Here is an 18,048-nt window from a genome sequence, read left to right as displayed (position 1 = left end):
TACATCATCTTGTCAGTTTCTCATGTCACATGCTAGACATAGCCTAGGCCTAATAACAAAACCCAATGTGACAAAAACACAAAGTTACACTTTGATTATGCATTGCTGCTAGACAACTTCAACTTGTTGATTAGTTAAAGCTGTGTTAGACTTTCCTAATATTTCCAAATGCAAATATCGCTTATAGGTCTAGAGCACCTATAGTACAAGATTCAAGACATCAGTAACTACTAGTACAATGGTGACATCACAAAGTGAATGAAAAAAAGTGATGACATTCATTGTTTGTTCTTGATCCATAGGTTGTACTTTGCTTGTCATCACATCATGCTGGGCAATTAAAATGATATGATGATCCATTCTGGATTATAATACACTATGTGATCGTATCATAGTTCACACCAGTACAGCGTAGTAATCACAAACGTCACTTAGTCATTGGAAGGTTCTAGCCTACATTTTATAACCAGTGACGTAGTGGAGTGTAAACTTTTTTTATTTGGTGAATAGGGTTAACCACCTATTACTATAGATCATTTGGGCTCCCGAAGGGTGCAGCGGTCTAAGGCACTGCCTCTCAGTGCTAGAGGCATCACTACAGACACCCTGGTTCGAATCCAGACTGTATCACAACCGGCTGTGATTGGGAGTCCCATAGGGTGGCGCACAATTGGCCCAGCGTCGTCCGTGTTTGGCCGGTGTAGGCCGTCATTGTAAATAACAATTTGTTCTTAACTGACTTACCTAGTTAAATAAAGGTTACAATTTTTTGTTGCTGATTGATTTATGCCCACCTATTTACCCATGGTGTTCAGAATTTATCCTATTTTACCACTACCTTCCTGCTTATAACTATAAAAGGCAAAGGAAATGGGGTTTAGTTCAGTTATGTAGTGATATTTTCTATCTTAGTTCAATATCTATTTAAACCAGACGTTTGAGCATGGCCAAAAATAATAGCCAACTGGGGAATAATTAATTGAGTAACACCAAAGTATTGAGTATTTCAAAATCACATGGCATGATGACTCAGCCTAAAGATGAATTACACTTAATTACAGGCATTGTAATTATAGGCACACTGTCCAGGGCCCAATGACTGTACCATACAACCTAAACGTTTCGATAAAAGTATCCATTATTCTGACACCCATGACTGTAAAGACTCAAGTACTGTAAAATCCAGGTTCAATAGCTGGTCAGTCTATGGAATCCTAGGACTTTTTGCTCGGGATATAATCCAAAATGGCCAGCACCTACTTTTAGGGACTATGATTCAAAGATATTCTCTGAACATAACCAGCATAGAATAGAATCCAAACAGCAGAAAGTTATGACATTGTATGCACTGAAGAAAATAGACCATATCACTATGGGATATACACTAGATGTTGACTATCAAGTATAAAGCACATACAATGTATGTCTGACATCATTTATTCTCAAGTGATGCAGGGCAGTTCGTGCCCGTTACCTTTGCCCTAGATTTTTTAGTGGCGACCACGTCAAGTTATGACCAATATCTCGCGAGAAGCAGATATTATAAATACGGACGATGTCTGTTCACTGTCAAATCAAACCTGATATAGAGTGAGTTACTATACTGCTGGGAACATCATTTACCAAAGTTACACAACGGATTTGGTAGGTACATTTTTCATAGTTTTTATTATATAGGCTGCTTATGAGTGACGGTGGTTGTGTTTTGTGGAAAACTGTCCGAACGTGAGAGTTCATCTTCCGATTTTGACTGCGCTGCTGTAACCTTTGCTATACTGTATCAATCAATATCACTTGCACTAATGTGTATGCTGTCGTGGGGTATGTCAGAACATACAGAGGTAGATAGTTTAATTCGTCTCGTCAGCAGAAAATAATCATAATCAACTAGTTCTCTTTTTATCTTTTTAATTTTGTATAACATTTACTTTTCTCCTCTTGCTTATGTTTGCAGACATGGAGTCAGTTGAAGTCGTCAATAATCAGGTTTGACTTTGGGACTAAAGTATCTAAAAATAAAACATGAGAGCAGAATATAACATACACAAATTCAAATAACTAACATGTTCAAGTGGCATTGATAATTACTTTTTTTTATTGATTCTGTGTTTTCTTGTCCAGTATTGTGAAAAATCCTAGCAAGTTACACCGTTTTACACTATACTACTGTAGGCAGGACCAGTATCCCAGACATGGATTCACAATCATTATTTTGCTAATTGCCTCCAGTGGATAGGATTTGGGTTGCTCATCCTAACCTCCTTAGCAACCTGTAACCTAGTATTTTTTTGTACTTGAGATATTTTGTTGACGGAGTGTTCTAACATCCACTTTCAACTGTCACCAGAATGTGGTTGAGAGGGTGGCCAGCCTCCCCTTGGTGAGCTCCACCTATGACATGGTGTCCAGTGCCTACTGCACCACCAAGGATAACCACCCCTACCTCAAGTCCATGTGCGAGGTGGCCGAGCTGGGGGTGCGAACCATCACCACTGTGGCCCTCAGTGGTGCAGCGCCCATCATCGGCAAGCTGGAGCCACAAAGTAAGAATCTAGCCGTCTCCAAATCTATAGCAACCTGGTATACTTTCACTAATGTAGACCTACATAGAGTTTCATCTGTTTGATTCATTGGTAAAATCCAGAAACCTAAAAAAACTGAATAAAATACTCTATTGTGAGATGCCAGAATAAGCACATGCTTATTACTAACACAAAGGTCAACTGCCAAGCCTTTTGTGACGATGAGAAGATTGAGTCCGACTTCCTCATTTGTAAGGAGCATGAAGTCTGGCCAGTCATCTCTGAGCTGTTGCTCAACATGACCTTTTACCCAGTAATGTGTAAGGCCTTGCCTTGAAGCAGTAAGACTTTTTCTTTTGTATGTATTTATGTGTTGTGATACAAATTATTACTCTCCCTTCCCAACCTTGAATGTGATACATTTAGCTCATTATTTTCTGCCTTTTTCTGACCCCAGTTGCCATGGCCAATGACCTGGCCTGTAAAGGTTTGGATAAGATTGAGAAGACCTTGCCAATCCTTCACCAGCCTTCTGATCAGGTATGTGATGACTCACTGCCCAGTCTTTACTTAGCACTGACTGGCAACGCGACAACACACTTCACAACGAATCAAGCGCATGCCAGTCAGGGAGGCCTACCGTAGAGGGAGGAGTAATGACTCGTACCCTGGGTGACAACCAGTGACGGGTCACCCATTTGGATCTGGCTCTCCCTGTGTCGTAAAAAAGTGTCTAGTCAGTTAGAGGTCATTTAAAGCACGGGGCTCACTTGAAAATCAGATGTCAACCTCGATGTGATCTCACTTTTTAAATGAAGGATAAACTGAAAAAATTACCCTTTTTTTTTCTCAATCCAAATCTTCCTGTTTAGATTGTTGCCAACACCAAGGATGCAGTGACCGGTGCCAAAGACGTGATGTCTGTCACCGTCACGGGGGCCAAGGACAGTGTGTCCCACACCTTGACTAGCGCGGTGGACCGGACCAGGGGCGCTGTGCAGGACAGCGTGCAGATGACCCGGGCTGCGGTCAGTGGTAGCGTAAACACGGTGATGGAGAGCCGCATGGCCCAGATGGTCAGTAGTGGAATGGACACGGCCCTCACCACCTCTGAGCGCTTGGTGGACCAGTACCTGCCTCGCACTCTGGACGAGCTGGGTGAGTGTCAGACTTCTAACTTGTGGCTCAGTGGGCATAATCCTGTACACAATGTTTTCCTACAATCCAAAACATAAAATGTTGTCAATGGACTCTATTAGAAAGTGAACTACTCATAAATCCATTTCCTAGAATGTGTGAAAATATTCACAATGCATAACTTCTAAACACATACAAGGTCAGCATTTATGATGATTACAATAATGATTTTATAAGACGCTTGAAGTTTTTTACATAAAACTTTCAAAGTAATGCAATGCTTTATTTCATGCTCCTCTTTTCATCTGGACAGAAATGGAGGCTAAAACGGTGAAAGGCTTCGACGTGGCCAAGGATGCACCTAACTACTATGTTCGTCTGGGCTCTCTGTCTACCAAGCTGCGTAAGAGGGCGTACCACAAGGCCCTGGCCCAGATGAAAGACACCAAGCAGCGCAGCCAGGAGTCCATCTCACAGCTCAACCACACTGTGGACCTGGTGAGTGACATCGAGAACTTTAATTGTCCATAGAATGTGGACATTTTCAGAGGATGAGGAGATGACCTTTCTTTCAAATGATTGAAAATGAAGATCCTATAGATCTCATGAGACTCGTTTTACACTGAGACAGAATACAAACATAATTTTTGTATGGATGGAACATTATATATATATTTTTTATCTATTTTTTCCCCAACCCTTTTAGATTGATTACGCCAGAAAGAATATTGACGGAGCTAACCAGAAGGTGAAAGGCAAATTGAGCTCCCTGGTCGAGTGGAAGTCTAATGAAGGAGATGGCAATGAGGCAGAGGTAATGATCACGTTCCAGAGCAGTCTCATAAAATACTATTTTAGCCAAGTCATATTGTACATCTACCCTCTGGCAGGTTGCATCTAAATTGCATATCTCAGTTATTTTATTTGGCTAATCATTGGGGAAAGGCTATTTTAATGGGAACATAGATGAATTAAATGGACTTCCTTATTTCTCCCCCAGAACATAGAATCGAGGACCCTGGCGATGGCGCGCTCCCTCACTCAGCAGCTGCAGACAACGTGCCTGGCGCTAGTCTCTGGTCTGCAGGGCCTTCCACAGAACATCCAGGAGGAGGCGCTGTCCCTTAGCCACTCTGCCTCGCAAATCTACTCCAGCTTCAGCAAGGCGTCGGCGTTCGGTGACCTGTCGGATGGTGTTCTAGCCAGCAGCAAGGCCCAGCTGAACAAGATGAAGGAGTCGCTGGATGACGTCATGGACTACCTGGTGAACAACACACCCCTCAACTGGCTGGTAGGTCCCTTTTACCCCCGGCTGGCCCCACCCCACACCGCTGCATCTTCCCCGTCCCAGAAGACACCAGCCCCCGCAGAGGTGGCGATGAAATCCATGGACTCTAAGCACTAGCTGCCTGTTTAACAACTTTCTATCATATCCCACAGTATTATTCCTTCATCAAACATCCCTGAGTCACACTAATGAGCCTGCATTTATTCAGCATGTTGATGAATAAATGTTGACATACTGTTTGACAATATTTAGGCATTCTGACTGAACGTTGCTCCATGTGTGCTCAATAATCTAGATACATTTGCCCATGCCTTGTCTTATGCAGCACAGTGCTTTTGATACGGTTGTTTTTGACATCATTTTATATCCTGTTTTAATCATAACTTGCCATATAGTAGTTATAGACTCATGTTAGCGCATAACCATGTATGCTTTCATCTTTATACAAGTCTAATAAATGGGTTAATATATCTGTGTGTTGTCTTGCTGCCTTGAAAATACACCGGTTTGAAAGCATGAGAAAATGGAATTTGGTGTTTTTATACATTGTCGCACCCATCTTCCGCTTCAGTGAATTGTGTGTGTAATGCATTGAGATCTCTTGGATATGGAGTTGAGTGATTCAACTAACTGAACAGTAGTGGTATGTTTTTCCAGGACTAGGTTTTGCAAGAATGATGCAACCCTCCCTGTATTTATTTGTAGTCTTAAGAACATACCATTAGGCTGTTTCATTTGTTGGACTTAGTTGCATTTTCCATTGGCAGGTACCAGACTTCACCTTCTCAGACTTGGCCTCGGAACCTGACCTCTCCTCAGTTGAGGACGATGGCATGTCAGATGAGTCCAACAGCAACGAACCCCTATCAGCTCCCCTTGCTCACCAATAATCTGCATTGTCAGATAAATCAAATGTCCACAGGTCATCTGTCTGTAATGCTTAGTTATATTTGAAAATAGATTTTTATATTTTTGAAATACCATTGGTAGACAATCATAGTAGTTGATTTGGCCAGTGTATTTGAAAATACACTATGTATTTAAATATGTAGGTATTAAATACGCATGGATTTGAACAAAGGTCTGTTCTGGATTTAAAAAAATATTTATTCGCTGTGAAAGTGACCGCCTCTTCCGTTTTACTTCCATGTCCAATACAGTTTTGAATGGGATTCAAGATATCATAATTCATGAACGCATTTAAGATACCGTTTATGTGGATTATCTACTGATGCCTTATAGCGACAGCATTTTTTATTTTTGTACTTCTTGCACTGAACCGTTTAAAAACTACAAGGCACAGAAGGCGGCCACTTTCCCAGCGTATTTTCATGGCAGGTGTGTGAGCCTTTAAATAAACATTGCAGCTATACAGTAACCATGGTGTCCTTAGCTGAACATAATGGAAGACAGACTAACAAGAATACAACACTCAGTTGCAGATCATTTAGGAGTAAATGTAACCTGTTGTGTTTCAATGATCACTTACAAACTAAAGAAAAGCTGGGACCACTTTATTTGACATGCTGCTCATAAAGCCTTCAAGACAATGTCTAACAAATATGAGGAATAGACATTTACACAAAATCTCTACAAAAACATTGCCGGGAATCCTTCACATGTCTTCCGATCAGGTCTTAATTCCAGACATTTAATCCTAGTAAAAGTTCCCTGTCTTAGGTCAGTTAGGATCACCACTTTATCTTAAGGATGTGAAATGTCAATTTATTTAAGCTTTTATTTCTTTCATCACATGCCCAGTGCGTCAGACCTTTACATACACTCAATTAGTATGTGGTAGAATTGCCTTTAAATTGTTTAACTTGCGTCAAACATTTCAGGTAGACTTCCACAAGCTTCCCATAATGAGTTGGGTGAATTTTGGCCCATTCCTCCTGACAGAGCTGGTGTAACTGAGTCAGGTTGGTAGGCCTCCTTGCTTGCACATGCTTTTTCAGTTCTGCCCACAGATTTTCTATAGGATTGAGGTCAGGGCTTAACTTTCCCCCCTCATGATGCCATCTATTTTGTGATGTGCACCAGTCCCTCCTGCAGCAAAGCACCCCCACAACATGATGCTGCCACCCCCATGCTTCACAGTTGGGATGGTGTTCTTCAAGTTCTGCAAGTTTCCACCTTTTCCCTCCAAACATAACAATGGTCATTATGGCCAAACAGTTCGATTTTTGTTTCATCAGTTGCTTCACAGTTGGGATGGTGTTCTTCAGCTTGCAAGCTTCCCCCATTTTCCTCCAAATATTATGATGGTCATTATGGCCAAATAGTTATATTTTTGTTTCATCAGACCAGAAGACATTTCTCCAAAAAGTATGATATTTGTCCCTATGTGCAGTTGCAAACCATAGTCTGGCTTTTTTTTTATGGTGGTTTTGGAGCAGTGGCTTCTTCCTTGCTGAGCGGCCTTTCAGATTATGTCGATATAGGACTTGTTTTACTGTGGATATAGATACTTTGTACCCGTTTCCTCCAGAATCTTCACAAGGTCCTTTGCTGCTGTTCTGGGATCGTTCCAAAATACGTTCATCTCTAGGAGACAGAACGCATCTCCTTCCTGAGAGGTATGATGGGTGTGTGGTCCCATGGTGTTTATACTTGCGTACTATTGTTTGTACAGATGAACATGGTACCTTCAGGCGTTTGGAAATTGCTCCCAAGGATGAACCAGACTTGTGGAGGTCTACATTTTTTTTCTGAGGTTTTGGCTGATTTCTTTAGATTTTCCCATGATGTCAAGCAAAGAGGCACTGAGTTTGAAGGCAGGCCTTGAAATACATCCACAGGTAGACCTCAAATTGACTCAAATGATGTCAAGTAGCCTATCAGAAGCTTCTAAAGCCATGACATTCTGGAATTTTCCAAGCTGTTTAAAGGCACAGTCAACTTAGTGTATGTAAACTTCTGACCCACTGGAATTGTGATAGTGAATTATAAGTGAAATAATCTGTCTGTAAACAATTGTTGGAAACATTACTTGCGTCATGCACAAAGTCAATGTCCTAACTGATTTGCCAAAACTATAGTTTGTTAACAAGAAATTTGTGGAGTGGTTGAAAAACTAGTTTTAATGACAACCCAAGTGTATGTAAACTTCCGACTTCAACAGTATATGATATGGTGGTTTTGTCAAGTCACGTTCCGTGGTCAAACTATAGTTCTAGAGGGCCTCCCGGGTGGCGCAGTGGTCTAAGGCACTGAGACTCTGGGTTAGAGCCCAGCTCTGTCGCAGCCGGCTGCGACCGGGAGGTCCATGGGGCGATGCACAATTGGCCTAGTGTCGTCCGAGTTTGGTCGGGAGGGTTTGTCTCATCGCGCACTAGCGACCCCTGTGGCGGGCCGGGCGCAGTGCACACTGACCAGGTCGCTAGGTGTACAGTGTTTCCTCCGACACACCCGGCTGTTTCCTCCTCCAACCTGGCTAGCTTCCGGGTTGGATGTGCGCTGTGTTAAGAAGCAGTGCAGCTTGGTTGGGTTGTGTTTCGGAGTTGCAGCGATGAGACAAGACAGTAACTACTAATAATTGGATACCACGAAATTGGGGAGAAAAAGGAGGTAAAAAAAAAACAGCCACACTTGGTGACTGGTGGTAGACCGTACTGATATTACTCACTGAAACCTGTAAATGTGGCTTTTTCCTGATGAACCCGCTGGTGTACTTTCAGGTTGCCACTTTCAGTGAACATTCTACACTTGTAAGGTTTCTCTCATGTATGAATTCGCTTGTGTCTGCTAAGATCGCTGTGGGAGGTGAAGCATTTGTCACACACTACGCAGGAGAATGTCCGCCCGCCCGTGTGGATCCGCCGATGTATTGTGAGATCACAACCTCTTCCCACAATGCTCACAGCTTTTGGGGCGTTCATCCGTGTGTGTTTGTGAGTGCACCAACAAGGCACTTGAGGTACGAAACAATATTTCCAAAAACGGTACACAAGAACTAGTATTCGCTGTTGGTTTCATCCCTTCCCACAGATGGAACAGACAAAAGGTCGCTCCCCAGTGTGAGTGTGTACATGTGATTTCAAGACCTCTGTGTTCCTAAAGCCCCTGCCACAATGTGATCAAATGTATGGCCTTTCTCCAGTGTGAACTCGATGGTGCTATTTCAGAGCCACATTTGATTGGAACCTCTTCTCACACTGGTCACAATGGAACGGCTTTGCCTCAGAGTGAACTGTTTCATATCGGCGGCACGGTAGCCTAGTGGTTAGAGCGTTGGACTAGTAACCGAAAGCTTGCCAGTTCAAATCCCTGAGCTGACAAGGTACAAATCTGTCATTTTGCCCGTGAACAGGCAGTTAACCCACTGTTCCTAGGCAGTCATTGAAAATAAGAATTTGTTCTTAACTGACTTGCCTAGTTAAATAAAAAGGTTTAAAAAAATGTGTCTCGGGTCAGATTATTTTTTGTGACCCTTCCCACACTGGGAACAAATGTACCTGTTCACTATGGTCTTCTTGGCTGAGGAGTTCTCTTTCTCACTGACAGGCAGAGTTGTTCTCAGCTCCAGCTTCTCCAGAGCACAGGATCCTGCTGTCCTCATTCAGATGGTTCTTCCTGACATGCTCTTGGAGGGTAGTCCATTGCCTGTCAGAGAATTGACACTGTGAGCAGGAGAAGACCTGGGACTGTGGGGGCTCGGCTTTAGCTTGTCCTGCAGGTACAAAAACACAGGAGAGTAAAATGGCTGAGTTCAACGTTCCATTGCAGATTGTCGTCAGCAGCTGATGAGACGATAGATAATGTTTTTAATTTTATTTTTAAAATATGCAGAAATCTGTTGTGCAGTTATAGAAACTGTCCACTAAATTTAGTTACGGAGTGGAGTGAGAAATTCAATAACAACAACAAAAAAGCAAAAAGATGGGATAAGTTACTTCACAATGTTATTGTAAGATAGGCGGTAGTCAAACCTAGACCCTGCTACTCAAAAAACTTCAACTCAGGAGACCATGTATAGAGTACACTGTGCATACCAAACATTAGGAACACCTCCAATGCTTCCCACAGTTGTGTCAAGTTGGCCAGATGTCCTTTGGGTGGTGGACCATTCTTGATACACACAGGGAACTGTTGAGCGTGGAAAAACCCAACAGCATTGCAGTTCTTGACACAAACCGGTGTGCCTGGCATCTACTACCATACCCCGTTCAAAGACACTTAAATCTTTTGTCTTGCCCGTTCACCCTCTGAATGGCACACATACATAATCCATGTCACAATTGTCTCAAGGCTTAAAAATCCTTATTTAACCTCTCTGGGATATTCGGGACAGTAGCATCCCACCTCAACAACAGCCAGTGAAAGTGCAGGGCGCCAAATTCAAAACAACAGAAATCTCATAATTAAAATTCCTCAAGCATACAAGTATTTTACACCACTTTAAAGATAAACGTCTCATTAATCCAGCCACAGTGTCCGATTTCAAAAAGGCTTTACGGCGAAAGCACACCAAACGATTATGTTAGGTCAGAGCCAAGTCACAGAAAAAAACAGCAATTTTTCCAGCCAAAGAGGGGAGTCACAAAAAGCAGAAATCAAATTAAATCACTAACCTTTGATGATCTTCATCAGATGACACTCATTGGACTTCATGTTACACAATAAATGTATGTTTTGTTTGATAAAGTTCAAATTTATACAAAACAATTTATACAAAACAACTCAATTTACAGAAATACTCATCATAAATGTTGATGAAAATACAAGTGTTATACATGGAACTTGAGATATATTTCTCCTTAATGCAACTGCTCTGTTAGATTTCAAAAAAGCTTTACCAAAAAAGCACACCATGCAATAATCTGAGTACAGCACTCAGACAACAAAGGATGTCCAGGATGTCTATGATGCTGCAGCAGTGTCTTCAGATGCTCTGGGTCAGAGACAGAGACAGACTGCTCACACTCCTCCAGGTCAGTAGGGGTCAGGTTGAGAATAGATGCTGTCTGAGAGGGAGAGAATAATAAGTAGAACAGCTTCTATCTCTCCACTGGCCCCAACGAGGGCCCTCGCCTCGCCCCAACAAGGGCCCGCACCAGGGCCCTCCCCCCAACCAGGGCCCTCCCATCGCCCCAACCAGGGCCAGAACCACGGCCCTGTCCTCGCCCCAACCAGGGCCCGCTCCTCTCCCCAACCAGGGCCCTGAACCCCCCCCCCCCCCCCCCCGACCAGGGCCCGAACCAGGGACCTCTCCTCGCCCCGAACAGCGCCTGAACCAGGGACCTCTCCTCGCCCAAACCAGGGACCTCTCCTCGCCCAAACCAGGGCCAGAACCAGGGCCCTGTACTCGCCCCAACCAGAGCCCGAACTAGGGACCTCTCCTCGCCCCAACCAGGGACCTCTCCTCGCCCAAACCAGGGACCTCTCCTCGCCCAAACCAGGGACCTCTCCTCGCCCAAACCAGGGACCTCTCCTCGCCCAAACCAGGGACCTCTCCTCGCCCAAACCAGGGACCTCTCCTCGCCCAAACCAGGGACCTCTCCTCGCCCAAACCAGGGACCTCTCCTCGCCCAAACCAGGGACCTCTCCTCGTCCAAACCAGGGACCTCTCCTCGTCCAAACCAGGGACCTCTCCTCGTCCCAACCAGGGACCTCTCCTCGCCCCAACCAGGGACCTCTCCTCGCCCCAACCAGGGACCTCTCCTCGCCCCAACCAGGGCCCCAACCAGGGCCTTCCACTCACCCCAACCAGGGCCCGCTCCTCGCCCCAACCAGGGCTCGCTCCTCGCCCCAAACAGGGCCTGAACCAGGGACATCTCCTCGCCCCATCCAGGGCCTGAACCGCAGCCCGCTCCTCGCCCCAACCAGGGCCCGCTCCAACCAGGGCCTGAACCAGGGCTCGCTCCTCGCCCCAACCAGGGCCCGCTCCAACCAGGGCCCTCTCCTCGCCCCAACCAGGGCCTGAACCTGGGACCTCTCCTCGCTCCAACCAGGGCCTGAACCAGGGACTCTCCTCGCACCAACCAGGGCATGAACAGGGACCCCCTGCACACGTCGACAACAGTCACCCTCAAAGCATCATTACCAATCGCTCCACAAAAGCCACAGAGCAAGGGAAACAACGACTTCAAGGTCTCAGTGAGAGTGACGTCAACGATTGAAATGCCACTAGCATGCACCGCTAACTAGCCAGCCATTTCACACTGGTTACATAAGCATGCCTGAAGAATGGAGAAAAACACAGCCCAATCCCACAGGACCCCTACTCTGTTGATACTTACGGATGTTTATTCATTCGTGGAGGGGCCATTTAAAAAAAAAAAAATCTAATAGGGTGGAGGTTGCTGAGGGGAGGACGGTTTATAATAATGTCTGGAACGGAATAAATTGAATAGCATCAGACACATGGAAACCCCGTTTGATACCATTGCACTTATTCTGCTCCAGCCATTACCAAGAGCCAGTCCTCCCCAATGATGGTGTCACCAACCTCCTGTGAGTGGCATCAGTACTGTGTAAAGTTGAGCACTGGCAGCATCTCCTCCAGTCTGTCAAAGAACTGCCACACCAGTATCTGCAGCGCTGTACCATACCTAGAGCTGTACTGCACAGGGAACACCTCCAACACAGAGATAGAGTCATTATGTAGTTTAAACCCAGGCATACTGTAAGTAGTAGTCAAATCATACTCAATATTCCACTCAAGGTCATTCTAGTCCTTTGAAGCAGGGATTTGTGACATGATCTAGACGTCACCATCCCTTGTCTCTGAGATCCAGGGGCGAACAAAAGTCTGAATTTCACCCCCGACCCTACACCATTCTCAACCCTAAACACTTCCACCCATCTCACCCTCGCTCTCAGTCCCAGGATGAGTTGGACCCTCTGCCTTAAGGTCAGCAGCTCCGGAACCATCTCTAGTTACCAGTCACAAACTCCTCCAGCTTCCCATACTGCATCACGTCATGCTGCTGAGCCACTTGCCACATGAAAGCAGACTTCAGACGTAGTGGTGGCACCAGGAGATGTAGGGAGGATAGAGGGAGATCAGCACCTGTTATCAGAGGTGGAAGTTAGGCAGCTCCTGTCAGTACACTCCACTGTTTTGGTGTGTCATACAATTAGTTGTAAACAATGTTGTTATATGTTTGAAAGTACAATGTCAGTCCTTACATTCGCTCTTTAGCTAGCTAGCTATTTCTACTTCCCCGGCAGTTTACCAAAGAAGTGGCAGGACTAGGCTGGCTTGTCGAAGTGACAGACAATGAAAATCATTAATAAAACAACAATTCAACAAACCTGAAAATCTTGATGTAGGGTCCATTTCCTCACTCACTTGGGGAACTTTCCAATTAGCTAGCTAGCAGGTGCGGCAAAACGTGGTTTTAACGTCTTAAATGTTATGCATTGATTGTCAACAAAACATCACTGCAAGCTGTCCTGGCCAGTAAACAATATTTCGCCATAAGATAGGGTTTGAATATTTTCTGAACTACTTGGCTTAGCTTCTCACAACCATTTAGCTAACTGCTTTATATTCTTCGGATGTCGGATAATTTTTCCTAATTCTTATTTTTTGCCACGCACATTTTTTCCCGTGGTATGGAGCAGAGCTTTCCGTTTGCCTTTAGCTCACTGAATGAATGTGGTGTGACCCCTCTCTGGTGTGTCACGTAACCTAAAGGAAAGCACTGGAGAGGCATAACCCTTTGGAAACGGGGTTACGTCTCAATAGTTTGTGACTTCCTCTCTTTAGCTTTTTGCTTTTCCTTATCGGTTGAAGTAAGGTCATGTGGATATTATCTTGTTTGGCATTATTTAAACATATGTTGTTGTTTGTATTTAAATACCAGCACACCATTCGTATAGATGCTTAGACAAAACGTTATTATAAATGTTAGGTAGCAATTATTGGGCCTCATCAACACACACACACACATCTATAACGTCATGTACAACATACATGACATTTTAATATGTCCAGGAGGAGTTTTTCCTACTGTCCATCATAATCGATTACATCAGACAACGGAAAGTCAAATGAGCAATTAAACACAAATATGGATGAAGAAAAGGTAAGCGACTTCCAACACATTTCATTATCAGAAACTATATGACTATTAAACAAAATAAATTGCAATAGTTATGAGAATCACAATTATATAGCCTAGGTCTAGAGATATGATGCTTTCAAGACAACTGGAAACTCAGAAAAGAATGAGGTCAAATAGTGACTTCAGTGATTTCAGAGCCCTGTCTTGTCTACATCTGACACTTACGTGGGACTTCTGCTATCAGAATAAGAAGATTGCATTGAAAATACAGGTCTAGATGCAAAAAAAAGTTGCGTTGTGGTCTGATTGTGTTCAGATCTGTCTGACCACTTCGGGTGGTGGTCAGGGATGCATTGTGTGCGGGTTTCTCCCCAGTCTGGATGCAATCAGGCTAAGGACAGTGCATGCAGTGGGTGACGTCATCAGCACGTTTCATTATAAAGTTGGAGGAAATACTTTCCTAGCGTGTGTGGAATGTGTTTTCCAGCCCCCAGCTAGCTAATATTTAGAAAAACTATTTTTTATTTGGCTAGAGTTATGCTAGCTCATTCCCTTTAGCGTTGCTTGCTAGCTAGCTACAGAGGTTAGCTGGCAACTTAGCTACAGTAGTTAGCTACTGCCATCAGTTGTTGTGTTATATTTTACCTACTCCACCGTTTTTAGAACCCATATTGGCATTTTAATATAGTGCGGGAACGGACACAATGTGGACATGGTAGGCACATTTCAATGTAAATGTGGACGCAGGACGTGTTCAGAACTCTATTATCAGAAAACTTAAAAAAAAAAATTTTTTACCAGTCCAATAATGTTAATGAACAGTAACACATACCAGTGTTTAAAATATAAAAAACAGCAATCAGCAGAAATTCTTAATCATCAATTACAATGTCAATAGTTTCACAACCTTACATGTTTTTTAAAGGTGTAAGTTTTTAACCAGTTCAATAAAATGTCATATGCATGTCAGAATGAATTAACAATAATAATTAAAATAGTGAATCATAACTTTAGTTTTCAGCCACTTTAACACAGATAGGTAGTGCTGAACGGTAGCATGATTCTGATTTCATGACAGGCGAGAACAGGATACTATCCCATTACGCTGCACCAGAACTTTGGTGGTGTCATTTCCGGGAAGTGCATGCTCAGTCCGCGATCAATTTTTTTAATTTTTTAAAATTTAATTTAATTTTTATTTATTTATTTATTTTTTTTATTTTTTATTAACAACAAATCAATACATAAAGCACATGAGGGAACACAAGCATACATAGATTACAAATAATAGACAATCGAGCTAGGGGGTACAATATCACAAGGACCTTAAGGGACATGCATATACTTACAATTCTAACAGCTTTTTTGTTAGTAGAGCATTTAACCGTCTTAAAATACAGTTCAATTTCTTTTTGTAGGGTACGAAAATGTGGTTTTCTGTTTGTAAATTTACATTTGTGTATATGAAATTTGGCCAAAAGAATAATTAAATTAATTACATAAAAATGATTCCGCTTATTTCTATTGTATGTAAAGAATCCAAACAGTACATCTCTCCACAATAGTGTAAAATCTTCATAAATGTGTTCAATTATAAACCTACTGATGTCTTGCCACAGTTTTCTTACATGCATACAATGCCAAAAAAGATGCACAACTGTTTCTGGGTGGTCATTACAAAAGGAGCAATTTGAGTTGATGTTTTCCTTAAACTTCTTCATATAGTGGTTGGCAGGATAATATTTATGAATAATTTTAAAGGAAATTTCCTTAATTTTGTTAACAAGTAGGTATGTTTGTGGCAACATCCAAACTTTTTTCCAACAGATATTATCAATAAATCCATTCCAATAAGGCATGACATAAGGTATAGATACAACATCCTGCTGAAACAAGGATCGTATCGCTCTGTTGTTGAATGGACCAAAAGAGAAACAAATCTTTCCTACTGATGAGTCAACAGGGTCAATAGAAGGTAGGCTCTGAGGGTCAGGTCTTGACATGTTCCTGAATAACATAGCAACACCTGAGGGAATGGCATCTAAAACAATTGCAAAATCTTTAGGTGTTACAGGGACCTTGTAAAGTGATAAGAATTCTTTATAACTGAGTAAAAAACCCTCTGCATTTACCAGTTGGCTCACCAATAGGATATTATTTCTGAACCAATATTCTAAAAACAGAGAGGTATTTTTATACAATATATCCCGATTATTCCATATATAATATCTGTGTGGAGAAAAATTGTGTTTATAAATTAAGGACCATGACAAGAAAACCTGCCGATGAAAAGCAGAAAGTTTCACTGGAACTTTGTCAATATTATAATTGCAAAACAACATGAAGTTAAGGCCACCAAAAGTAGAGAAGACATGATGAGGAATAAAATTCCAGATAGAAGTGGGTCTTCTTAGGAATTGTTTTATCCAAATGATCTTGAAAGTATTATTTAAAGTAGTAAAATCCAGAAAATTCAGTCCACCATTCTCATAAGTGTTCATTACAACAGTTTTCCTAATGTAATGGGTACGGTTTCTCCAAAGAAAGTTGAAAAGCATCTGGTCTATCTCCTTGCTTATTTTACGGTCAAGATATAAAGATAGAGCACCATATGTTAGTCTAGAGATACCTTCAGCCTTGGTTATCAGGACTCTACCTTTTAAAGATAAGTCCCTCTGTAGCCATTGATTTAGTTTCTTCTGTTTTTTTTTTAATAAGAGGGTTAAAATTTAGTATGCCTCTAGACTTCTGATCCTTTGTAATGGTTATGCCTAAATATGTAAGTTCTTCTTTTACTGGAATACCATAATATGAAGGTGTCACACAATCTTTGACAGCCATGAGTTCACATTTCTTAATGTTAAGATATAGACCAGACGCTTTGGAAAAGGATTGTATCACATTGATCGATATGGGAATTTGGTTAGCGTCTATTATCAGAAAACAAAAGCTGCATGAACTGTCAAGTCGACGCCAGAGGATGATCCCAGAGTTTCCGACTTGGAATTCCAACATGGATGACCATACAATTTATTTTTTGCCCAGTCGGATCCTTGTTTTTTTCCCCCAGAGCTCCAGTTGTCAAATCAAATCGAATCAAATTGTATTTGTCACATGCGCCGAACACAATAGGTGTAGGTAGACCTTACCGTGAAATGCTTAGTTACAAGCCCTTGAATGCACTGAAGTCGGATCCCGGAGATTTCTAAGTTCCCAGTTGTCTTGAACACAGCATAATTTCACAAACTTTTTTGATTTCTCTGGCTAATGCAAATCATAGTTGACACTTATTGTACTTTGCTCAGAGAACCTAATTTCTACCCCTGAAAATAACTATATACACAGATTTGGTTTACTTAGACTATGACTGAACTGTGCCTTTTGTAGACTAGCCTATGCTAAGTACCCACAGTATCATTTATTGTACATTCAAAAAATATAACCCAAGTATAAGAATTTACACATTTTGAGCTATGGGTTGTACATGTAAACACACACACACACGCGCGTTCGTCTTAACTGCAGCCCCACTTTTTTGCTTTAACTGAGTGTTGGGTACTGCACTGTGGTGCTGAACGTCAGATTGCGGGATTCCAATTCAGTTGCTGTCCACTGGAATGGGGCTGAATCTCCTATCGTGGCTATGTTGTTTAGGCCTACTAATTAGCACCATCAAGGTTTTAAGCCCACTCCTGTGACAAAGTCACTGCTAGGTCTTCAAAATACGGTATGAACATGGTTCATAGAAGGCTGCTGTGGGGAGAATAGCTCATAATAATGGCCGGAACGGAGCAAATGGAATGGAAACCATGCGTTTGATGTATTTGATACCATTCCAAATGTTCCGCTCCAGTCCTTAACATGAGCCCGTTCTCCCCAATTAAGGTCCCACCAACCTCCTGTGTGTAGACATACAAAATGGGGAGTGAGGGACAGCAATCAATGACCAAGTTTAACTTTTATGAATAGGTTGACTTGAAGTTGGAAGTGATGAAGGAAATTGTCACATGGGCCTAACTGTGTGGAACCAGTTATTGGGCCTATGCCTACAACACAAGTCTTATTATGACTACAGTAGGCTATTTTA

The 18,048-nt window shown here is 42.5% G+C and overlaps 2 protein-coding genes and 1 long non-coding RNA gene across 5 annotated transcripts; 1 reads left to right on the top strand and 2 right to left on the bottom strand.

The window, feature by feature from the left end:
* Positions 1 to 1,528: 1,528 nt before the first annotated feature.
* LOC109897054 (perilipin-2) lies at positions 1,529 to 6,325 on the top strand. 3 transcript variants are annotated; one of them, XM_020491576.2, is made up of 9 exons: positions 1,539 to 1,644; positions 1,955 to 1,986; positions 2,348 to 2,543; positions 2,980 to 3,062; positions 3,395 to 3,680; positions 3,973 to 4,157; positions 4,366 to 4,473; positions 4,660 to 4,950; positions 5,715 to 6,325. In XM_020491576.2, the coding sequence occupies exons 2-9, from the start codon at positions 1,957 to 1,959 to the stop codon at positions 5,835 to 5,837; spliced, it is 1,302 nt and encodes a 433-aa protein (XP_020347165.1). In that variant the 5' UTR covers positions 1,539 to 1,644; positions 1,955 to 1,956; the 3' UTR covers positions 5,838 to 6,325. The 3 variants fall into 3 exon arrangements, with proteins under 3 accessions (XP_020347166.1, XP_020347165.1, XP_020347164.1); XM_020491575.2 differs by lacking the exon at positions 5,715 to 6,325 and adding an exon at positions 5,083 to 5,419 and having other exon boundaries at positions 4,660 to 5,052; XM_020491577.2 differs by lacking the exon at positions 5,715 to 6,325 and having other exon boundaries at positions 1,529 to 1,644; positions 4,660 to 5,419.
* LOC109897055 (uncharacterized) lies at positions 5,594 to 10,003 on the bottom strand. The gene is made up of 2 exons (XR_004211066.1): positions 9,405 to 10,003; positions 5,594 to 5,838 (listed from the first exon to the last, which is right to left on the bottom strand). It is a non-coding gene; the product is annotated as an uncharacterized LOC109897055 (long non-coding RNA).
* Positions 10,004 to 10,946: 943 nt separating this feature from the next.
* LOC116375232 (fibroin heavy chain-like) lies at positions 10,947 to 14,330 on the bottom strand. The gene is made up of 2 exons (XM_031831376.1): positions 14,187 to 14,330; positions 10,947 to 12,961 (listed from the first exon to the last, which is right to left on the bottom strand). Exon 2 carries the CDS (start codon positions 11,937 to 11,939, stop codon positions 10,947 to 10,949), a length of 993 nt encoding a protein of 330 aa, XP_031687236.1. The 5' UTR covers positions 11,940 to 12,961; positions 14,187 to 14,330.
* Positions 14,331 to 18,048: the final 3,718 nt, after the last annotated feature.

Source organism: Oncorhynchus kisutch, linkage group LG9 (genome assembly GCF_002021735.2).
Source record: "Oncorhynchus kisutch isolate 150728-3 linkage group LG9, Okis_V2, whole genome shotgun sequence".
NCBI classification, from domain to species: Eukaryota; Metazoa; Chordata; class Actinopteri; order Salmoniformes; family Salmonidae; genus Oncorhynchus; species Oncorhynchus kisutch.
This window is presented reverse-complemented; position numbering and strand designations above follow the sequence as displayed.